The sequence below is a fragment of the Vanessa tameamea genome, chromosome 6 (genome assembly GCF_037043105.1).
Source record: "Vanessa tameamea isolate UH-Manoa-2023 chromosome 6, ilVanTame1 primary haplotype, whole genome shotgun sequence".
NCBI lineage: Eukaryota > Metazoa > Arthropoda > Insecta > Lepidoptera > Nymphalidae > Vanessa > Vanessa tameamea.
The window spans coordinates 7,371,558-7,397,214 of record NC_087314.1 but is presented as its reverse complement, the minus strand read 5'-3'; the positions used below and the strand labels follow the sequence as shown (position 1 = coordinate 7,397,214).

General features: G+C 32.0%; 2 protein-coding genes across 13 annotated transcripts in view; one reads left to right on the top strand and one right to left on the bottom strand.

Moving 5' to 3' along the window:
- Window positions 1-18,085, bottom strand: part of Sif (still life) — an 85,524-nt gene extending 67,439 nt beyond the window's left edge. For 6 of the 12 annotated variants that reach the window (XM_026630181.2, XM_026630171.2, XM_026630177.2 and 3 more), the window contains exons 1-16: window positions 17,765-18,085; window positions 15,958-16,069; window positions 15,233-15,380; window positions 13,648-13,832; window positions 12,757-12,875; window positions 12,281-12,411; window positions 12,044-12,126; window positions 10,324-10,482; window positions 9,965-10,095; window positions 9,082-9,264; window positions 7,430-7,544; window positions 4,000-4,219; window positions 3,097-3,310; window positions 2,599-2,785; window positions 2,259-2,315; window positions 1,717-1,828 (exon numbers count right to left, since the gene is read on the bottom strand). In XM_026630181.2, the coding sequence (XP_026485966.2) occupies window positions 1,717-1,828; window positions 2,259-2,315; window positions 2,599-2,785; window positions 3,097-3,310; window positions 4,000-4,219; window positions 7,430-7,544; window positions 9,082-9,264; window positions 9,965-10,095; window positions 10,324-10,482; window positions 12,044-12,126; window positions 12,281-12,411; window positions 12,757-12,875; window positions 13,648-13,832; window positions 15,233-15,342 (2,006 nt within the window). In that variant the 5' untranslated portion in view covers window positions 15,343-15,380; window positions 15,958-16,069; window positions 17,765-18,085. The remainder of the gene's footprint in view (window positions 1-1,716; window positions 1,829-2,258; window positions 2,316-2,598; window positions 2,786-3,096; window positions 3,311-3,999; window positions 4,220-7,429; window positions 7,545-9,081; window positions 9,265-9,964; window positions 10,096-10,323; window positions 10,483-12,043; window positions 12,127-12,280; window positions 12,412-12,756; window positions 12,876-13,647; window positions 13,833-15,232; window positions 15,381-15,957; window positions 16,070-17,764) is intronic. The other 6 variants (XM_026630188.2, XM_026630176.2, XM_026630174.2 and 3 more) reach the window with 4 other exon arrangements.
- LOC113393579 (programmed cell death protein 2) overlaps window positions 1-25,657 on the top strand; it is a 324,102-nt gene that overhangs the window by 198,186 nt on the left and 100,259 nt on the right. The window lies entirely within an intron of this gene.

Sequence of the window (25,657 nt, the reverse complement as noted above, 5' to 3'; positions counted from 1 at the left end):
TGCATGAAATTAAACAAAGGATAAATCACCTACATATGCTATCAAAGGAATATAATGGGTTTCATATTTACCAATAATTCTACAAAAATCGTCACATATATGACCAAGATTGAGAACTCTTTACGAATACTAAATCATGTCATACTTTTTCACTCACCGATAGATCAAATTAGTCTAGCTGTGGTTCGACGTAGGCAATAAAAAAATGTTGTAGGACGTTGGAGAGGCTGGAACTTCCACTCACAATATGACCAGTGCAATTTTATTTTATTTTATTTTTTGTTACATAGAGAATGCTTTATGCCTGTGTTTTACATACATCTCGTGACCGTTTCGAAGCGAAGTGATATAGAGCGGTGAAGAAAAATATTGTGAAAATCTTCATGAATCGGATAAAAGACAAAATTAAAATATCGTATTTATAAAAGTTAAGTACTCTTAGAAATCGTGACTTTAAGTGAAGTGAATACTTTTAGAACAGGTACAACAGTTAAGTACCAAACAGTGTTTTCATCAAATTCAAAACATACGTATATCATTATACCAATATTATTATTATTATAAAGCCTTATTATAGCAATTGATAAGTATGATGCAATATAAAAATCAGCTATAGCTACCAGACTAACTTAAGTTTTGAGTTATCAATACATTCATAGAAAAATTATTAGATTACAATCTTTAAGTATAAGAATCTTCTTGGTTTGTGACTTATGAGTTTCTATACCATTAGTCCGATTGCGATGAAACTTTGGTATCTTATTGTGCGTAAGCCAACGACTGTTTCTACTGGGTCAAAGCTTATATCGGGTACTTTGATAAAAAATAAATTTACTACGGGACTAACTGTATACCAAAGACATGGTTCTTGGTTTAGATTATAAAAATCGATGTCTCGTTAAATGATGATGATGTCGTCTTAGCCGATTATGGTAATGAGTCCAGCCATCCACGTCCTGCGTAGATGGCTGGCTGGCTATTATAGTGGACAAGTGTGTGCGCAAACACAGGTGCACTCTCTATTCTCTTATAGTCCAATGGAACGGAAAATCCGACACGACCGGAAGGATTTCATGCGCAGGACGAGTGTACGTAATTCCAATTTCGACTATAGGGTATTATTGAGAAATTTTATAGAAAAACCCAAAACTATTTATCGGTCCGACCTGAGGTTTGAACCCAGGATCTCGAGAACTGCGGCCTTATATAGCAACTGGACCAACGAGGCAGTCCCCGTCAAATATAATTACAGTAAATTATCTATCTTATAATGATATTTTTTTGTTATCTCTATGAGAAAAGAACGAAAACTGCGTACATGAGTATAGACACTATACTTCTAACACAATAATGAAATTAAAATATTTTATAGCGACATCGTATAGAATAAGTTATTATAGTTAGTTATATACGCTGTTATATTATTATATATACTTGGTGTTAGGGTTTCGTGCAAGCCTGTCTGAGTAGGTACCACCTACTCCAACAGCGATACTTAGTAAGTACTTGAGTGAACTAGTGTAACTGTAGACACAAGGGACATAACATTTTAGCTCCCAAGGTTGGTGGCGCATTGGTGTGAATTGTTAATATTTCTTACTGTGCTGATTACTTGCCATCAGTTGGCCCATTTGCCAGTCCGCCTAACTATTACATAAAAAGACGATCCAAAAGCCACTGCGGGGTAACGGCATAAGATTATGAGCGAGGATGTACCTGTAGTATCCGTCGCGATCGGCGCGGGAGGGGTGCGGGCGCTCGGCGAGGCGGTGCGGCAGTGGCAGCGTGGACGAGCGGCTCCCCGCACCCGAGCACTGCGACGCGGGGCCTGGGGGACATTTTAGTGATCGCGTACTTTGTTTTGAACATTATGAATACATTACTATATAGTGACTAGCGTTACTATACAATTTACAAAGACTGGTATTGATTACCATTGACCATTAACGGATATTTCACAAAACGTCCTATATACACAAAGAACCAACCCTGTTTACCATTATGTGTATCAACTAGCATTTATGCTGTTGGAGAAGACATACTTCATGAAAAAATACCTAGATATCCCAGAAACCAGTTATGTTAACCATGTTTTGAATCAACTACAATTTATTTTGATGAAGAAAACTTGGCTTACTATATAGGTAGTTAGTAAGTAGGTTTCCCAAAGCCATTTCTGTCGAACGGCTTTCGTATTGCATTACGCATGCATATACCAATTTTTGTATCTTACTACTTATAATAATAGTAATACTAACGTCGACGTGGTGGGTACGGACTTCGCTGATTCGAAGGCGGCATATTGTCGCTGTATTCTAGATCAGAAAGAGAACCATGTTAATCAATGCAATTGCGTTTCTTTTAAATTAAAAGTGTGTACTTATTATTTAAGAGTATATACCCAATATGTGAAAGTTCAGATAAAAGTGCATATCTTCAAGTGCTTAGCGATATCCAATAATCCCATAACATAGCATTAGTTCTAATATACGAGTACTAAGAGAATCACGTCAATAAGTGTCATGCCTCTTCGTCTTTTGCAAGTTATCTATTCAAAGTGCAACTTTTGTACTTAGCACATAAATTTGGATATCTCACCCAAATCCTCCATACTCTGGCTCAAGAGAGCTTCGAATGTATGTAGGCTATAACTCTCGGCGTCCATACCCTTGGCGAGCGTATTGCGGAGGTGCATCTCATACTCGAGCAGCAGCCGCGATGTCGGCGACCCGGGGGCCGGCGTCGCGCTGGACTGCGACGCCTGGCGCGACAGGCACGGCTTTTGCTGTTGACAGACACACCTTTGTAAGGATTTCATACTTTACAAGCTCTTAACCTTTTGAAATATCGTTTGATATACAGATGTAACACTAAGAAGAGTAAAACCAATTTTATTTATAGACAAGATTATTATTTGTTCATATTGACTACTACATAAATATGCATATACATACATATTAGGATAAGAAACATACTGCCTTAAAACGGTTTTGTTATAATCGTAACTTGTAATTTGTTTAGAGAGAAATAATATGTATTGTATATAGGTCACGATATCAACATATGAACGAGAATAATATGGTACAATATACTCACTCCGTGGTGATGTTGCCTGGGGTCTCGGTCGCGGCGCTGGCACGGCTCCTGGTCGGAGTTCCCATTGGAAGACGAAGGCGTCGTCGCGTAGCATTGGTTGTCGAACATGACGTTATCAGACGGCGGCGACAGGTCGCGCTCGCCGCCCCCCAGCTCCAGGTAAAGGCCACGACCCGGGTACCCGCTCGGGGCTGCGCCTACGCCCACGCCTCGGCTGCGAGATATAAGAATTTAATTACAAGTTTCCTACTAATAATTTCATTTGTTTTTTGACGAATTTGTAAAGACCTTCATTTCCCACAATAAAGATAGCAGGGTTGATGGTGTTAGTAGTATGTTTTGTATATAAATGCGTACCTTACGTCACGCTCTTTTTTGTGAAAGTGGTCTAGTTGTAGACACTACTCCTAGATAGTCTAGTGTTGGCATTAACTACAGAGTTTATACCCTGTACTGTACTAGACTACAAGGTCTGAATAAATAAAAAATAATAATAAATATTGGACAACATCACATATATTACTCTGATCCCAATGTAAGTAGCTACAGCACTCGTGTTATGGAAAAACATAAGTAACGACGGTACCACAAACACCCAGACCCAAGACAACATAGAAAACGAATGTACTTTTTCTACTTCGGCTCTGCCTTGACTCGGGAATCGAACCCGGGACCTGGGAGTGGCGTACCCATGAAAACTGGCGTACACACTATTCGACCACGGAGGTCGTCATAAGTGAATATTGTTTAGTATATTAGTTTAACAAAAATTTTATGTGCAAATATCAATTTGTCGGCTTTAAACTTTTATTATAACCATTTATAAATTATCTTTTAATGCATTGTATTGCATGAGTGTATTTTAAAGAACTGGTTAATTATTTATACGTAAGTATATATCACCTAGCCGAAGAATACCGTTGTGAGCCCTGTCGGCTATTGTTGTTGACGACATGAGCGTAGTGTCCATGGTGCATGTGCTGTGGGTGACGATGCCCATGAGACCCGCATGTCGGTGGGCACGGTCCTGCACCGCCGTATCGCCGGCGGCCCATCTCCGGCGAGGTTACTGGGCTTTCCGTTGACGGCATTGGCTTCAGCATTCGTTTCAGTGTGCTCGAATCTAAATTGGGAATATTATTTAAATATACATACTATTGTATCAATCAAATATTAAACTCAACACTTATACAATAGGTAGAGTAACAAATGACTCGAAGAAGATTTCTTATTATTCCTATTAATAATGTTTATTTAATAATAAAAATATATAATATAATATTATGGATTATTTTCTTTTCCCGATAAATATTATCATTAAACTACAGAGTTTCGACTAAAACTGTTTGTACTTTGTTATTTGCTTCAGCCAAATTCAAGTCATATATTTTTTTTATACATATTATAGTCAAGGCTAAAATATATACACAGGGCTGTTTTCAAAACCATGTCACAATAATTATTGAAATGTTCAATATAAGGATAAATGTCCTAATTTTAATGCTCTTAAATGAAATAGAATTTCTAGAAAAGTAAGCTTATGCATGATTATGAAAAATAAAATGTTCCTTGTGCCTGAAGTTAAGTTAAGTTTCTCTCACTCACCTTTATAACAATATAAAGTATTATTGCTTGGCAGTAGAACATAGATAAAATTTTGGTAAATTAATTATTTAGTGTGACTGTGTGATGAATATTAAAGTACATATTTAAGGTAATGCGAATAAATTTTAATACAAAGTGTATCGAGATAAATCGATTTACTTGATTCTATTATGAGACTCCCACTGATTATTTACTTATATTTATCAAAATATTTTGTAATACGTTTAAAAATAATGCGTAAATTTTATTTCAGGGCGATACATAAATCATTCTTAATACATATTAATTCTATGTATAGAATGAAGGCACGCATACTTTTTAAAAGATATTTTTTTATCATATTAGTCGGAAAAAAATAAATTGCTCAAACACTTTTAAGCGTACGTCGGCAAAACTGTTAAACTTTGTTTTACATATACGTAGATCTATAAAACGTTTACATAAAAGTCCGCAACAGCTGTACTGTACTAATGAAAATACATATACATATATTGCTTCAGCTTCATCGTCCCAGCATTTATAGATAATGTTTTAACAAATAGTGTAAGTGTAAGTTTTCATAATTAAGGTATTATACGTAAATAACTATATTATTAAGAGAATATGAAAAATTGTATTAAATTTCATATAATTGGTTTCATATGACACCCAACGATAGTTAATTTACTGTAAGACGTTTTCGGAGTAGTCCTCGGTGACTAGTGACTGCTGGTATCTAGTAGTAATTTATTCAAGTAGAATTATTTATAATTTTACTGAATTATTTAATTTGGTTATAGTTCGATAAACTTAAAATACAATAAAATGAACACCCGCGCATTAAAATAATTTCATTCATACTACTTAAGGTAAGTAAAGTCAGTCGCCAAAATGATTTGCATATTAGCAGTTTTTTAAAGGCAAGAAGCATTAATATGCATAAAACAATCTCTAAATATCCCACATCTGGGCAAAGGCTTCCTTTTCTCTTGAGGCTTGTAAATTATTTCACCAAGCTGCTCCGATGTGGTTGGGTCAATTCAAGTACAGTTTAGTACTCTCAAGTACATGACAACCTGGTAGAACTTGCCTAGGTTATAACAGGCAGGCTCGGTTAAGATTCACGTGTACAAACCACCGGGTCATCTCGGCTCTGAATGACCAAAATATGACCATATGACATTTGAAAATAAACAGCCGTATACAAACAACAGTATATACCGACTAACGCGATACATTGGATTGCGGTTAGTGGTACACGAGATTTGAGGTTAATGCCTGCCGTTAGATCGATAGCTAGACTAGGAATGACATAATATGAGTATATTTCCGATTAATTTAATAAATATTTTAGATGAGTAAAGAAGAATGAGAAGTTGAAGACATCGGTTCTACACATGGAAGCGCAAACCCCAGTAGGTTATTTAAAGATTTCATTTAAAACCATATGTAAGAATTAATACTCGCTAAGTTTTAAATATTAATAAAAAACGCTTGTAAGGGCCGTCTCGGACATACTGCTTTAACATTATACATCTTCGCTATGTGATCAGCTACAACAACGCCACTCTTGGCTGTCGTAGGAAACTCTCTACAACAACAGTCTCTAGCTTATTTTTATGATGATATTAGAATCAATTTTAACATTCATGTAAAGAGCTTAACAATTAGGCATTCTGGGTCCTTGATATATTGTAAGTGTGTCATCATCTGAATACTCAATGAAGATAATTATCAAGACTACATCATTTCGCTACTTTTGTGTCGAATAAATTTAAACACAGTGTTTTGGCATACGATAGAATTTCACGTCATGACCTGTTCATAGTACCAACAATTGTAATGCGTTTTGAAAGTAATTTATTGCCAAACTAATGGAGGTAAAAAAACAAATATCTGTGATGATGTTTCAAACAGTATTTATAAATGGTTCCACGAGACGTAGTACAACAAATTCACCTAGGTTTTGGTTTTGTGGCCTATTCTCATCTTTACCTAAGTTTGGAAAACCATTGAACATATATTTATAATCTACATCAATACAAGGTAAAAATCTTTACAAAATTTAACGATTGTTGGCAATAGATTGAAGAAATCTGCATCTTACTTTAGTATGAAAAATGTTATCGTGAACTCTTAGATTTTCGGCTAGTTTTTAACAACATTTTTGAATGTCAAAAGTTTTTATCTTTGTCGTTTTAGGTACATAAGTGGTTAGAACTGTAAAAAAATGAACTACTAATTATGTGGTCATGTATTTTTAAAGCAAATTATCAGGTTTCGTTAAAAGTTTTAAAATAAATAAACTTTAAATTAAAAGTCCGGTCAAATGATTAGCCTACTATGGTGTTAATAAATTATCTTTCATTTAATATTACACTTTGAGAAAAAAATATACAAAAAATGATTATTTGGAAATGGATTCATTAACGTTCTTGTCACTATTGTATACTGTAATAAATAGATAGATTTAACGCTATTAGAGAAGTTATCTAGTAGTTAGTAGGTCGATAAATGGACATATTTTATTTTAGAGGCATGGCATTCTGTAAAATCAAAAATAATAAAGAAGCTTAAAACAAAATTAAAATTAACTTAATCATAGGCTACTAGGTGTTTTTTTAAATTCAGTAAAGCCCATTGACCATTACTTGAAAGAAACGCCGTAGTAAATTTCCTTTCATGCCGCGGTAGTTTAGTTAATAATACAAGATTTAACCACTTTTGGTGCAAATGAAAAAAGTCTTACCCATATTCATATCCTCTGTGCTCTTAGACTTTGTACGTCGCGATCCGGACGTATTGTTATTGATAACGTTGTGGTTGTGCATAGTATGTTCTCTATGCCGGTCTTGTTCTCGAGACTGTAAAGCAGAATAATGATAGATATATAGTTTACCAGTCAATTTAATTAGTAATTAGTGTAAATATTAAATATTCTATTCATAGCTATTACGTTTTACTTGGCTTTGTGCAAGCCCGCCTGGGTAGATACCACCCACTCATCAGATATGCTACCACCATAGCAATACTTAGAATTCTTGTATTCTGGTTTGAAGGGTGAGTGAGCAAATGTAACTAGAGGCACAAGGGACATAACATCTTAGCTACGAGGTTGGTGACACATTGGTGTGATGTAATGAATGGTTATTATTTCTTATACCGTCAATGTCTATATGCGGTGATGACCACCCTCAGGTGGCATTTACCCATCCGGCAAAAAATAAAAACATCTATTAAAACTAAGATTTTCACTTATGTTATAACACGGCTGTACAAATTGTTTTTGCTTTGTAGTTGTATAATTCGCTAGCAGGTATAAAAAGGACCCTGTTCTTTTTAGAACTCTATCGCAATCTCTATGATACAAAATATTAGCGAATTTAGAAAACTATTCGAGAAACTTTATCCATGAAAAATACATATGTTGAATCGAGATTCAAATACAAATTTCTGTCGAGAACTGTTCACTTTACTTTTAAGATATTTACACTGTTATTAAGTACTATACAATTATTCAAAGGTTGTTCCCAAAAAGGTTTCACTGAATGAAGGTGACCACGCGCAAATATTATTATTATTATTTTATTTAAAGTGATTCCAAAATGGAAGAACAGCATAGTTTCAATAACTTATAAAATGCTGCTTTTTAAAAAAAACGTTAGAATAATACTTTTATCTAGTGCATATTAGGAAGTAAGTTTCATAAAATTGATCACTTAAAACACCAAATTAGTCTTGCATCAATCTTTATACAATTACCAGATTGCCCATTATTTTATAAGATATAATAGAAAACTGAACTATCAAATACATAATACTAAACATTTGGTTGTTTAATGAATCATTGATAAATGTTATTTCATTTTAATTAATTAAAATTTTGATTCAAGAACAAACATGTCTCAGATATTTACGAAAAAGTATCAATAGCTTCGCTTAAACAGGATTGAATACGTGTGGAATGATCCTGCTACAGTGTACATGTACATGTACGCGGTGCCGAAACCGTATACCAAGCAGATAATATTCATTTTCTTCTTTGAATAAGCAACGCAGTATTATTTGCGAAGCGTTACTTAACATTTAAGCATTTCAGACACTGCTTTAAGTGCCTTTTAGGTATATTTGACATATTTAAAGCGAGAATAGCACCGTCTAAAAGTAATATCATTTAACTGACTCAGATTAGGAGATTGTTATTTTCTAAATAGAAAATACTTCTGGAGTATATAAGAAACTTAACTTATAGTCGGAGGTAAGCTCATAAAACAGGGACGTTGCCATTTATAAAGGATGCATATTCATGTCAAAATTGTACTGATACATGCATTGCTTTTTTTTCTGGTAAGTTTATATGATACTTAATTTTTAACAAAAGCAATAAAAACAAACACTCACAGACTCGTTTCCATCGCCGTAATCGACGCTCTTAGGCATGTGTTGCAGATGATCTTTGGAGCGTGTGGAGGTACCAGAAGACTTAGAAGAAGTCAGTGTGCCTCCTGCTTGAACGCCTTCCGATTTAAGATCTTGGCCGTGCTGAGTTGTCTGGCCATTGTTTGTTTGAGATTCTTCGTTAGTCTGAAATATATAAAAAAAGTTTTACTATCAGTGAAGTATGAAATATTGAGAATTACATTCAACACTGGCGAGAGAGATATATTATATAGAAGAAATTATAAAACACCGCGTCGACAGTTTTTTATACTTTATTTTATAAATTATTTAATAACTTAATTTTAATAATAAGAAGTAGTTTATATTTCTACATGCTATGCGGTAAACGCACATAATCTTTAGGTTAATTTTGGAACAATTATGTGCGTTGTAATTAATTAAATTTTCTCTTGCTTGAATTTCATTAAAGTATTGTTTAAATAAACACCGATTACACATCTGAATACTTGATGTATTAATTAACAATAGTATACAAAAAACACCTTTCGTTAGTTTTGTTTTTTTACAAAAATGTAGTAATTTTATTCTACTAATTTTTTATCCATGATTTCAGCACCCAAAGGATACTCTTTTGGTGCTGAATAATAACAAACATGTTTTGGGAATCAGTCTGGTGGAACTAATTTAAAATTTAGTTGCAATAATTGACTCATACCAACTAATAAGGTTCTATTAAACAAAAGCATATTAAAAAAAAACTTGCCTTCACAGAAATGCCATGAACATAAAATATAACATTGTTTAATATTATTAATTGATGTTGTATGTTCATTAGCAAACAACATTTTATATAAACAGTAAGCAATACGATTAATGAACTCACATTTGTGCCATGTGTGCCCACAGAAGCAGTAACGGTCTTTGGAGCAGTTGAGGTGTTAGTCGTCATGGTCGAGGTCTCCTGTGATTTTGGAGGACGTGTAGGTGGCTGAGTATCAGTTTGCCGAGCAGCCGCTGCAGGAACAAAGGTCGAATAATAAAAACAATGTATGTATAACACACAACATAACTATAAGGAGGTATAATATTATAATTAAGTTATCTGTGAATTATAAATAGATGATTATAATTATAATTAAAAAATATAACATAATAAAATAATAATTATTATTTGTTTTTAAATCCATCAATATAATCTTGTATTGAACAGAATTCATTATTAAAATAATCAGAAGAAATTACGTTTAGGTGGCGCTTGATTGGCGGGTTGAGAGCTGGTGACGTTGTCATAGAGCGAGGTGGAAGAGGTTGCGGCTGCAACCTTGTCGGAGCGGCCGGCGGCACTCGCTCCCGCATCTGTTTCAATGGCACGTGTAGTTGTACGCGGCAGAGTAGACGAGCCTATTCCAAAAGAACACAGGATTCTTGATTGTCAAACTTTTCTAATATTGTACAGTTTGACTTTAAATTTTACATATCAATACTGAAAGTAAACTTTCAGATATGTTAATAGGCTTTTTGTGACTAATGGCACAATATTTTAATTGAACCTTCAAGTGCTGGAGACAGTACGTAAGTCAAGATATTTAGTGTTACGAATTCTTATTTCAGTATTTTTTTTTTAATTTAATTTAATTTAATGTAATAAATCTAATATAGTATAATATTTCTCTTTAAAAATATATTTGTTATATTACTAGAGTATAATAATTTTTGTAAACTAAATATAAAAATAAATCGGATCATTTGATTGAACTTCCAAGAGCACCTCAGAGACGATAACACTAACTGTCAATATCTAAAACAAAATGGTGCGCAGTCATGATTAATTAATATAATCGGACTAAATTTTGAATGCCGATTGATCGTCTATTGCGTCATCGACTACTATCAGTCAGCGAGAATTCAACTATAGCCAGTTAATCCGCATTGAATCAGCGTTACTGAAATTTGAAGATAATCATGTCAATCAATTCATATCAACATAATTAAGTTTTGTGAGAATAATAATAACACACATTGTATATTTTTTTAAAAGCTCTAAACCTCAAGGAATCTTATTATTTGTGGAATTTATTTAGCCGTTAAGAACCGGCTGAGAAAATCTCAGGTCTTCAAACATATTTGAACTGATGTTAGTATCAATATTGAATAAAAACTGACATTAACTACAACTATTTATTGTTCTGCCTATCATAATCATAGTGATTTATTTAAAAAAAAGACATTCCGTATTATTGCATCAGCCGTGTCGCAAAAAGGATCAATTTCTGGTTATTCATGTCTATCATTAAAACAAATATGCTAATTTTTAACGACATACTGCTACGTTTTTATACGATTATACGAGACTCCAGAATTATCAATTTTCAAGATACATCTGGATGAAGTTGATTAAACCCACTCGCATAAAATATTACAACATCATTTCTAATTTTAAATTCTTACTGCCTGTGCGCGGTTACTGGAATAATAAACGAAAATAAAAATATGCATATCGACTACAACTTTCGGCTAGTATAATAATTATTATATATGATATGATTTTTTCCCACAATGAACAAGTTTTTCCCTATTAGTGCATCCTTATCAGGAAATCTAACGATTCCCAGGGATAATTTACCTATTCTTGTGTACTTGAAATTTTTTATAATAGTATATATATATATTTTTTTATTTAAGATTGACAATCGATAGACATGTAATAAATATTACATCACAAATCCACCACCAGGCTTCGGAAATAAGATTTTATGTCCCTTGTGCTTGGAAGTTACACTGGCTCACTAGCCCTTCGAATCGGAACACAACAATACCTACCTATACCTGTATTATGACTAGGTACTGCTGTTTGGTAGTAGAATATGTGACCAATGGGTGGTACCTGCCTAGAAGCTCGCACAAAGCCCTACCAACAAGTAAATTAAATAATAATTCATCTTGCGATGTCACTTTTACTCACGGTATCGTGGATCTTGGGCCCTTAACCTGGCATACTGTTCTTGAGTCATGCAGGTGCATTGTGGCTCGCGGCCGTAGGTTAGACTGTAAAAGGTAAGCATATAATTACTTATTATTATATATACATATTTTTTTACTTACTTATTTAAAAAAAAAGTATCTTATTCATGATTGTTTCAACAAATCTTAAAACTGTCCGTGAGATTTATATTATAAAATTTATCTGGTTTTTAGTTACCTTGATCGATTTGGACTGGCCGGTGTAGATACTGGTTTCCTCTTGGTTTTGAATTTCTGTTTGCTGCCCGGTGGCTCCAACTTGAGGCTGTAGCTCGATGAAGCCTTACGTGAGAATTTGAATGACGGTGACTAAAAGCATAAAACGGCAGCAGTTCGTTAACCGTTTTTATTTTATGTTTAATCTACTTTTTACATTACCCACGCTTAATACGTGAACTAACAAAGCAAATTTTTTAAATCAAAAGTGGAAAAATAATTTAAGTGAAAATAAAACGAGAATTCGTTTCCATGAGTGACGTTTCAAAATCTAAAAGCAAATTACAAACGCAGTTTCCTTATATCCTGTACTAATTCGCAAATCCTCTTTTTGTATAGACATATAAAACGTATCATATAATATCAATAGTAGTAAGTCTTTAATAAAATTGTGTTATTTTTAATATCCGTTTCTTAGTAGTCTTTAAAACAACTTACGCAACATTCTCTGAATTGTTTAGCGTCGATGGGAGAAGTGAAGTTAAGACCCCATGTGTCGTTGGTCATTGGATCTTTCCAGTAGACGAAGCATTCTGAAGCCTGGCCGATGCGAGTGCCTGAAAGAAATTATAAAACTATTTAATACTATTTATTCAAATATATTTAAACATTTACAGTGACGTAATATTTAAATAATTCATATTTGTACTTAAATAATAATATGACATTCCAAATTTTATTTAGAAATAAATATTAAGTGTATTTTAAATCGTAAATGTCGATTTTATATTCCAAGACGCTTCGTTGTGCTCCAGATACCGTTAAAACGATCTATATACGTCGAAATGAATGAATTATAAATAGTTACGAAGTAAGAGTAGGTTGAAATCAATAACGCACTTCAATGATTACACAGAGTGAAGCTAGAGAGATACAGAGGTAACATTAAATAAGCGATTACAAGACTTTCGAATTAATAATAACTTCCAGTATACAAAAGGAAATAACCAGATTCAATATTCAGTTTCACGTATATGTGAATTTCGGTCAATTATACCATCTAGTGTAAATTTAAAACTAGGTTACAGCGGCCGCCATTGCTACTTTTGGATTTGCTCGTAAAAGTCACTACTGTGTAGTTTAAAACAATACATTTGAATCAATTTAAAATTTATCAAAATGTTAATGAGATTTTAAAAACAGTTTTTTTAACCTAAACTATAAATATATAATTTTAGGATACTTGTATCATATTTATGAATATATTATAATCGAATTAATATTAATAATCAATAATTATTAAATTATTCATGAAAATGTTAAATGTGTAAATATCTTATTTATATATATTGAAATATATATATATATATATATAAAGTGTAAACATACCAGGTTGCAATAGTCTGACGTCGAGGATTTTGTCGACTTGCGAATTGTAAGCAGTGATGTGAAACACGCACTCGGGAGAATCTTGTATGCAGGTGATGTTCACTGGCACCAAGTCCTCGGAAACCTGCTGCCATTTAACGGTGCCGGCGCCGCTTGCTGATACGTGAAATACTTCGGCCCATAGTCTGAAAGTTAAACATTTACATTTATTCGAATCTTATATAACAGTAAAAATGGGGTTAATGTCTTTTTTTTAAATAACTTTCGAATGAAAATCTGAAAATATAAACAAAATAAAGCAGAGTATGAACTTATTAACTTTTATGATGTGCTGTTGCTGTTTTACATATTTAATGACCGATGTTGACCACGGCGGCTAATGTCAAAGCTAACTAACAACGCAAGACATACTAATGTACTCAAATGTAGAAATATTTAGAAGTATACATCCGTGAAGTCTATAGTCTCTTACTCAATTGTCAAAGTCTAATTGCATGGCAATCCAACACAACCAAAGAGGTACACGCGAATGACCAACGCAACGCTTACATACTTTTCGTGGCACAAAAGTTTAACAGTAACCTATCTGTTAACTCCGGGCTATTAAATTATTTTTGACATAAAAATCCTATAGTTTATTATTTTTTGTTGAATTTGGATTACAGCCTAGAACCTCGGGATTCGAGATTAGTCAATCGATTTTGTAAAAAAAATAAGCAGGACTAAAACTTACGCAATAAGTAAGTCATTACACGATCATTATTTTATATTCTTGTATGAACCTAATGTCTCCACCGGGATTACGTGCTCATCGCATGGGTTACTCTATAAATATTTTATTACTGAACATGCACATGAGAAATGAATAGCCGAGAAACCGACAATACTACCACAATTACGTCAAATATTCAGATTTTCAATTTTCACTTCATTCCGTTAAAAAAATATTTTTAATTATTATAGTTGTTGTGAAACCTTGTATGTAATTTTTATTTGTGCAAATGATAGTTTGATACACTGTAAACCTTTTAATTCAATATACATAGTGTGATCATAATTGATTGCCGGATAGTATGATGATCATTGTATTATTTCCTTAAATATTTAGTCAATGACATGTATTATTTGATTGAGCAGCTTCTTACATATTTTATTTACAAATTATATTATAGATTCGGATTTTTTTTTTTAAATATTATTTTATAACGAAACTCTATATAATAAAAAATATTATTTTGATTACTAAATTTGTTGCTTTTAAAAATAAGGTATATGTTTTCCAGGAGAATTGAATTGATTGAATTAAATGGTTTGATAATTTCAATTGATATTGAATTGTAGGGCTGATATGTAGTAGACGTATCAACACCTGCGTGTCCTTAAGAGTTGTAAAAGAAACTAAATCACCAGCAAAAGTATTCCCAAAAAGGGGTTTGCGTCACGCGTCCAGTCGCCCTTAAAAGATCGCGAAATCCTTTCTTTTATAGTTACACACTGCGTAACCCTAAATAAATGGGATAAGATTGCCCTTAATAGGTTGCGTGAATGACGATAATTGCTGATAAGGTAGCTTGGAAAATGTTACCGTAATAGATGTCCATCTCGTCGGCGGGAGTTCTGCCACGGGCTGTCTTCATAGCGGTACGCCTTGCGGAGGATGGGCGCGCACGAACACGATGATAATTTGTTACCCATCGTGCGCTGGCCGCACTCGGCGCACGTTACTACGCTGCCTATAACATTTTTATTTAATAAATTTTTCAATATTTGCCTTTTATGTATTGTTAAAACTAATTAAGGAATCCTAATTAGGTTAAATTCTTAATCAAAATAATAAAAAGGAAGTAAAAAAAAAAATTTATAATATTCATATATAATATTAAGATTCAGGATAATTAATCTCAATATACTTGTACAAAATTAGCTCATTACAGTTTTAGAAAACTCGGAACGTATTGATTATTCCCTTATGGGTCTTTAATTACTATAAACTACATAATAGTTGCCTTATTTCGGTAGACATAAGTGTATTTTATATCATCAAATAATTTTAATTTACAATATAATGTGATGTGTTATAATGAACATGAATAAACATAAAAAATATCATAATCAATTTATACAGAACTTCTCGTACATCAAATAATTTCACACCAGATTCGTAATTTAATACCTAATATATTTCTTACTCAAATTTTCGTACCAAGGAAATCAGCCGAATCGAAACTTCCCTCTTCTTTAAAGCCGGTTAAATATAAATTTCCACATAAGTGTTTAATATAATTTAATTTTGTGTAAAAGTTAAAATACCCGTGGTCCCGTGATGTCACCAGGTGCCATCGGAGCGCGAGAGCGAGTGTCCACGATTAAGACTCTGCGAGCGCTGAGTGCCGTGTCTGTGATGATGTTTCGCTACTCCATGCTGCAACCATATGCACATTGAATATCGCTGTTACGTAAACCTAAATGTACTCCTTTTATTATTTAAAATAAACATCTTTACCAGTACTTTTCAAAACGCTCCGTGTTGCAATCATTTTATCAAGCAACTTTTGTTCGTCTTAATAATACATTTTGGAAGTCACTATATTTACACAAAAAAAAAATTAATTAACACACAAAAATGTTTTACAATACACGGTAAGAATGTTTATAAGTACTTTAAATATTGTCATAAATATTTATTTATTTATTTTATATTATTATAAGCATTAATACCATTTCACTAAAAGCATGCTCGTAAAGAAAATCATTCGCAACTACATTAGAGATCTATGAATTTTTGATTTCGGATTAATAATTCAAAGAAAAATATCAGTTGTAGCAGCGGATGAAGTGCTTTACCTCGTGTTTTGTTTAAACTGGATCATGTGTTTATGTTAAATGAAGTGAACATGCATGAAAATTACAAAATAACATTTAACTTTAAAAAATATTAACTTAAATCAAATCATATCAATGAAGGAAATATTAAAGTTTAAACAAAAATCGTATACGATGAGTCACATTCAATTCACATCATTTTGTAAGCTTTTGTTTATTTTATATTTTATTGAAAACAATATGTCTATTAAATAGCTACTTACGTCATACTTCTATGTCTAGTCAATGCAGTAATATATTTATTATTAACTATAGAAGTGCAATATTTTTCTATAAATGTACCTACGTTTTTGGCAAATGCGTTTACTGCTTTTCTATGTATGGCTTATTGAATATTAATAGTACGAAATATGCGTTGATAATAAACCCCATTCTTAATCGATTTAGATTGACGTTTTTGATTAAATTCTCTATTTTGATATGGATAAGAAGCCTCAGAAGTACAGTCAGGAATGCGTGACCTCGATTTCTAGGCATCAGGTAACCCAATAACGTAACACAAATCGTGTAATCTATGATTATTGTTTGGATAATTTAAAACGATCTTTTGGATACAATTATTTTTATCAACATAAAATAAAGGTTCATACAATATTCTAATGTGATAAATGAATAGTTAAGATTAAATTATATTTCATATCCAATCATATATTTAAAAGTAATTTAAATTCAAGAGCCGCATTACAGTATGTGGGTCAACTCAGTTTGGCTTCAGTCTAAATTAAATAGAGTTTAGATATTAACTGATTTTTGTTGCATGATAAGATAAGCTTAGATACAAACATTTATTATACTTTTAAAATGAATACATATAGACTCGCACTTCTAAACTATTCCTTATTGTTACGTTACATGCTCATTTTAGCAAAGTTTTTTTTTTTTGTATGAAACACCTTTCGTCGATAATCATTTGATATTTTTGAAATTATAATTAGGAGTAGTATTTATTGAGTAATTTATTCCATGTTGTTATAATATTTAAGACGTATTTACATATGAATTTCATATTTAGTTTAAGGTAATATTTATAATTTCATATTTAGCCATTAATTTAATCATAATGTGTACATGCATAGGGTTGAGTTGCTTTACTGTGCATAAAATTTATGAGGTATTATGTTTAATTCAAGTAATTTCACTTTATTTAATATTCAATGCCCACAATACAAAAATACACGAGGACGAAGGGGAAACAAACACTCCATGTGCAAATTAATTTAAAGGTACTACGAACCTCGAAATTGTTCCAATTTTGCGCAGAAAATTTAGCAGCCTCCACGCTTTCTTTAGCACCCATACTTATGTATTTGTGATATCACTCGAATGAACTATGACAATTCGGTTTCGATGCGTATGCTGTACGTTTCGTGACACTGTGACAATGTGCGCTACAACTGTGCTCACTGTAGAGATTCGGGTTGAATAACTATTAAATACCTCTAAGTCGCTGGTTCGTATATTAAAAATTTCACAGCGTCGAATAGTATATGAAGGGTGTCCGTTGCAGCGAGCAAGCGCACGGGTAGAGTGACTCGCGGGTGCAGGCGCGGCGTGTAAACACCGCCAGCTGGCTCCGGAGCGCTCGCCCCGTTCGCCGCAGCCCGAGCTGCTCGCGCCGCACGCGCGTGCCCGATTGACCTCTGCACTACCGCAACGACTACCTACAACGGCTATGCTATTCAACGTTAGCAGTCCTAACACTGCTATAGAAAACACCTTTTTTGTCTATAAAAATGCGCACAATTTAATTTGCGGCGGCACAGTAAAGCGGATAAATCGACACGGCGACACCGGCGACTTCGTAAAACGTCAGAGCGGACTGGGTCGCGAGGCGAGCGTGCGTGGCGGCGCTGTCGCGCACGGTTGCCGGCCGCCGCCGCGCACCGTCCGCCCGCCGAAAGCCGAGACGCAGCGACGCCCAAACTTAGCGAATACGGCGGCCAGCGCCCACCATTACTAAATATTAGTAACTCAGCATTTAATTCAAAACACTGATTATGCCTGTAAACTGTTCTATAAGAATTTGATCATTTTAATACTATTACTTAACTATAAAATTACCATCGATAGGTTGCATACGAATAATGTTCATAAAGTATATTGAGATTAAGAAGATCATCAATGGGCGTTTGGAGGGGTGCGGTGCGAGAGGGGGATGCGCGCGCAATTTTCCCGAGACATTCGATTTTGGTCCATGACTGTAGGATGCTTACTGTGGCCCACCGAGTGATTTAATAGTTCATTCTAAACCATGACGCGACTTGGGTGTTCATCAAATTTTAAGTAATCTAATGAAATTGACACTTATCTTTAAGATACATGTCTCTTAATGAGACGTCTGTTACTAATGATAATTTGTAGTAATATAATACCTATATAATTAGTTACCGGTCAGAGTTAAAGTATTTTTTATATATTACTTATAATATAAATCTATACATATTTTTTTGACGGAAATAATCATACACCCACCTACCTACACATGCATATCCCGTAACATTCGATAAGGTGTATCTATTTTAAAACGCAATCATGTTTTTAATCTACTGCGAAACGCAAAAGATGGTAAAAGGAATTGCACGTTAACTACGGAATTAACATCTCAAATGTAATTTTAAAACTCACACAGATTATAATAATATTAAAACAAATAATATGTTTTGTGAACTACCGACACATTTTAATTTGTAATTTAAATCGAGATAGTTATTATAAAGAAAATTCTTCGTTGATGAAACAAAATGCTATACTATAAAATATACAGTCTTTTACCATTATCTAAGATAATGTCAAAGTTTTAATACTTGTAACTATTTATATTTAAATCTATAATGACATAATATTTTGATTTAAATACAAATATCCTAAAATACTATATTTAATACTCTTGTCAGAAATATACTTGAGTTTATACACGGTGTGTGTTTCCTTATTATTGTTATAGTTTTTTACTTTTATTCGTGTTATTTACACTATATACTCAGTACTCAACTTAAGGTTGTTTACTGGAAGAGAATGAGAAATTTGGCACTTATTCAGCCTTGCATAATTTGTGCAAATAAATAAATGAATCTTATTAAAATTTATAGTACACGAAAAAAATCGGTCAAGTACAAGTAAAATTCGCGCACTTAGCATTCCACGTTTTACGCATTACGCGTTTTCAACCTTATTTCATACAGATAAATAAATATTTCATATTCAGACCAATAATAATAAAATCTATAATATTATTTTTGTTACAACTTAATGTCTTTAATTTTAATAAGTAACATTGAATTATTTTATATTATTTATTTACAACTCGAGTATTAAAATAGATACAGTTTGTTTCTAGTCGAAACAAAAAAATATGTCATATCCGTTAAATTTTTAAATTTGAAATTTTTGTTAAATTTTCTGAGCGACTAGTTTTTAATTGATCGCATGAATATTTGCAATTTTCGCAATTAATTAACAAACCGTGTTCTATTTTAGACTTAAAAAGTAAAGAACTCCGTAATATAGTCCTGTTCAAGCTCTATAGCTTGAGTACGTATGTACAAGAAGAAAATTATCCTAAAATACGTAATTATCATTCCCGTCGCCGTTCCTACTTTAGAGCTTATTATTTATAATAGTTCTTCTTTTACAACAAGAATAAGAAAAACATTTATGCTTGTATGCAATTTAATATGGATACACTAGAAAGTACCCATTTTACAATCACAAAAAATGTCGAATCTAATAATATATCTGCAAAATAAAATTCTCACTGATCTTAGATTTCTTCAAAGCAGAAATACTGATCTTTAACCTACACATTACTATTACTATTGCAGCTTTATAGTATATGAAAATTATTGAACGCCACTACCAAACTTTATATTATTTTTCATTGTTGATTATAATATGTCGTCCTGACCGATGTCAGCCACGGCAGCGAATCTCAAGAGAGATCAGGAAATTAGGCAGGACATGGTATAGTGCACAAATGTATCCTAAAAATAGGTGCACTCTCTATATCCTCACTCTCATAATCCGATAGAACGGCGAGTCCGACACGAACGGAAAGAGTTTAGGCGCAGGACCGACGGCTTTTCATACGGCTATATTAAAAGACGTGCAAATAAAGTTATATAAATTGAACAATTATAAAGATATGCTTCGCACGACTAAAAATAATATTAAAAAATATATAAAAATACTAGCTGTTACCCGCGGCTTCGCTCGCGTAAAATATGAATATATTTACAAATTAACTTATAATATTAAGTTAATGTAAGACCTCTTTGTATACCACATTGGTGTGTATTTCAGACCTTAGGGTAGAATATCCAGAAACACTTAAATGCGAATCAACTCATTTTTAATTGGTAGCCCAAAAATAAAGTTTCGAGCTTTTCTAACTTCAAAAATGACGGACTTCCAGACTAACCTGTATACGGAATGTTAAAAAAAATCCCTCCTTAGGCGTAAAATATCCAAAAACGCGAATCAACTCATTATACATAGGTATCAACTAGTTTTTAATCGGTATGTTAAAAATAAAATTTCTAGTTTCTAACTTCAAAAATGACGGACTTCCAGACTAACCCGTATATAAAATCGTTTTTAATCAGTGGCAAAAAAAAAAAATGTTTCTAACTTCAAAAATGACGGACTTCCAGACTTATCTATATACGAAATGCCTACCCAATTTCTCTCCTTAGGCGTAAAATATCCAAAAGCACTTAAATGCGAATCAACTCATTTTTGAGTGGAGTTAATGCTTGTTGACTTCTAGGCAGGAGATATAACATACATATAATTGTATTTAACTAACATGACTATATTTATAGACGTTGAAAGAGAGTATTTACTGAGTTTCTTGCCGGTTCTTCTCAGAAGAATCTACATTCCGAACCGATGGTAGCTTTACTTTAAATAGTTTGTTAAATGACAATTCAAAAGTGCTTGTAAAAGCTTACTTGAATAAAGTATATTTTGATTTGATTTGATATGATTTAATCGGTAGCCCAAAAATAAAGTTTCGTGTTTTTAACTTAAAAAATGACTGACTCCCATAAAATCTTTCAACCCTTTTTTCACCCCCTTAGTAATAGATTATCTAGAAACGCTTAAATACGTATCTACTCATTTTTTATCAGTATCCCAAAAATAAAGTTCATGTTTATATCTTCAAAAATGACGGACTTTTATACAAACTTTCAATCCTTATTTCACCCCCGTAGGGGTAGAGTATGCAGAAACACTTAAATTAGTATCTACTCCTTTTTAATCAGTATCCCAAAAATAAAGTTTTATGTTTCTAACTTAAAAAATAACGGACTTCCATACAAACGTTCAACCCCTATTTCACCCCTTTAGGGGTAGAATTTCCAAAATTCGTTCCTTAGTGGGTGTCATGATGTGTTAGCTTATAAGTGTACATATAAGTTTTATGCTTCTTCATCTAAAAAATAACAATACTTTCAACAATTTATAACCTTTCATCCCCCTTTTCAACCCTTTACAGCCCTTTTTTCCAAATAAAAAGTCTATGTCCTTTCTCAGGCTCTAGACTATTTGTGTACCAAATTTCATTTAAATCGGTCCAGTAGTTTTGGCGTGAAAGCGAGACAGACAGACAGACAGAGTTACTTTCGCATTTATAATATTAAGTATGGAAGTATGGATAGTATTGATTTGGTTTTAGATTGAAAACTATTATCCTGCTTCACATATAACTTTCAAACTAGGACAGTTCGTAACAACTAGATTACTGCACCATAAAAAGCTTAATATATCAAGGCAACCGTTTCTCTAAAAATATTTACAAATTATATGGCCTACGGAAAGTATTACAAATTTGAATAATAGGTAAAACAATATTATAAGCGTTAATAGTAAGGTTCATTAGATTTAAAAAAATAATTTACTTTTAAATTAAATTATCGATTATTAAAAATACACTCTTTATTAGACATCAAGAAATGTTTTTCTTTTGCAATCCCTAGTTGAAGAAACCACTAAGTAAGATGTAGTGCGTTTCGTAGAAGGTATATAATATTATTATAAAAGTAGCTACGCTTTGTATTTTCATCCGCTTTAAAATTAGACTACTGACGTGCAAGCGTGAATTTTATTTAGTGCCTGTATCTTATAAAATGAATACTATCGACAAGCCATTATGAAACCTTAATGACCGTTTCATATAAACTGTATAATATTAATTAATGGTAAAGCGTCGATAGCCTTTATGATATAAATATATACAATAATGTCATGAAGTCAAGTTCAAATATGAGTATAATTTACTTTGTATAAGCCTACAATTAATTATTATTTATTTAATTATATATAATTATAAGATACGATAGTGTTTCTGTAAATTAGATTTTTCATCGGATGTACGAAACGCTAAGTATAATTATAATAACAATAAAAGTAAAAAACAATAACTTATTATTACATAAAAAAATTATTATGCAGTGAAAATGGTTGTGATGTCTTAATTAATAAGATTTGACAGAAGCTTTCAAAGGCTTAATTCTAAATCTATTCATAATAACATGTAGGTATTACTAATGATTTTCGTAAAAAAAAGAAGGAATTTCAAGTATTAGATTCTTGGAAATTTAATTTATTAGGAATTGGAATATTATTGTTCCTATAACATTTTAAATTATTTGAAATAAATATAAATCCGAAACGAATATAAATATCTATAATTATATTACCAAGCTCGGTACTTTGTATCGTTGAAAGCGTTAATCGCATGAGCCAGACCGATTTGAATAATTCTTTTTCCGTTAGCTAGGCCGTTTATTCAGGTAGAATAGATTATATAACTTTATACTACGATCCTAAGCAGCCTAACCGATGGGTAAAACTGTAAGTAACTTATATAAAAATATAATAATCCAAATTCAACGAAGATGAAACCTCGTAATACTATTGGTTATGTAATAAAGGACGTATTTCATTGTTCCATATATACCCATCTAACTCTCAATACATGACAATATTATGTTTAAGCCATAACTACAGTTAGACAAGAGGAGTAGGTATGCTGGCTAGTGATAAGGCGGCTGCCAACTGCGAGTACATCACCTCGATATCACGAACTAGTTTTGTGGAGTGGTTATACTATTTTATATAACACATATTTTATTAATTTTCATTTCAATGGATTAATATTTTAATAATTCTAATAAGAAAAACTAGGAGTCTATTCCACCACACTGCTCTAATGCGGTTCGGTGGATACAGATGATTCCAAATTTATTGCGACACATGCGGGTATCCTCACTTTGTTTGTTTTCACCACTGAGTTTTACTATAATTGAGCTCTTCAAAAACTGATTGATGGATTCCGCGCTTTAAGACCATATATATACATATAAGCTACAGGACAATTTCTAGTGTTATATAAATGGATTACATACTCGGATCTTTTTTAATGCTTAAGAAAAATCATGTATTTTTTAATGTACGATTTGTATTGATCTACACTTTTATGAAATCAAATTTGAGAAAAGTTCAGGTCAATACGAATACGAATTGATTTGGGCAAAGCAATTAATATTAACAACATTAATTCACTGTTAACACAATAAACCTATTAATTAAAAACAAAGGGGTTCTAAAAGATTTTCTCATGTCTGCCAATGAGGTTGATGGTCAAAACGATCTAAGAGACGAAGAAAACCCATGAGGCTTAACACCTGTCTTTAATACACGAAGTAGTAAAAAATAAATTGGAGTTGATTTTTTTATTGCAATTATATTAAAAACTAATTGCGACTCTCGAAATAAAAAATTACTACACAAAGACTGAGACTACTCGGACTGCTTCAGCATTACAATTTTCTTAAATTCCAAAAATTCGTTTTTTTCTCGTTCATATGATACACGAATCGAAATGACTTGAATTTTAAACTTTGTATATAACATAGAATATTTTCATGGTAATTCGTTTCTTTTTGCTTCATGCTGAAAAAGAAAGTATCATAAAACTGCCCTCAATGTGGAAGTCCACTTTATTTATTTTCATTAATTTTAGTATTAATCTATTTTTAACAAGTGCTAAGTGCAATTTCTATTGTTACATTTAATTAATGAACTATATTTAATAATATAGTGATTCGATTTATTAACAATTGCTGTCTCATGACCTCAAAAAATGTCTTAGTCGGTTAACCTAACCCTAACGTTGATTTTATAACATATTTCTTTAATTTAACATGTTCTTTAATTTACAATTGAATAAAAAGTACATATGTATGTATATATATATATCACAATATTCAGTTCATTAGACATTATAAATCGTGTGTAATGCATTCTTAGAGTCAACTTTTTACAATGGTCAAAATAGATTCACGTCAAAATAGATTTCAACGTAATTTTATTAATATTTTGATAAGACTTTTTGACCTTAGAACTTATTTAATTATGTGTTTAATATAATTTAGTAAATTTTCATAAAGGTACAATGATTTGTTAATTACCTATCTAAATATTTATTACATAATATTTACGGTATCTTATATACATACATACGTATTTCTAAAGCAATATATATTTACAATATGGAAATAATAAAAAAAAATCTTGATATTTCGTTTTAGTAAATAATCGAAATTGCTCGAAATTAAAATTAAAACTTCATTTTACTCAAAAAATGATTACTAGCGATTTTTAACATTTTAATTGCAATAATAATTAATTAATTACCTTCTGTATTTATTACACATATAAACTCTTTTGTTTTGATTGTGAATGATTATCAATATTTAAGTTAAGTTGTTTATAATGGTAACTATAATTTATACGCACATTAATTATATTTTTATGAATAGATAGTTATTTAAGAATCAGATCAAATACTGTAATATTATTTGCTTTAGGTTTAATATTATAAATCACTTGTGTTAAATCATTGGATATAAAGAAAATAGATGAAATTGGTTAAGGTAATCAGTTCAACGTTGATGTAATTGCATCTCATTCAGTCTACATTGTTTGAACTAAAACTATAAATATTATCGCCCTGTCTTTCTGTTATGTTTTCTGCTAAGCCACTGAACAGATTTTGATGAAATTTGGTATTGATACCGCTAGATCTAGCTTACTCCATACTAAAGAACTTATATATACTGTA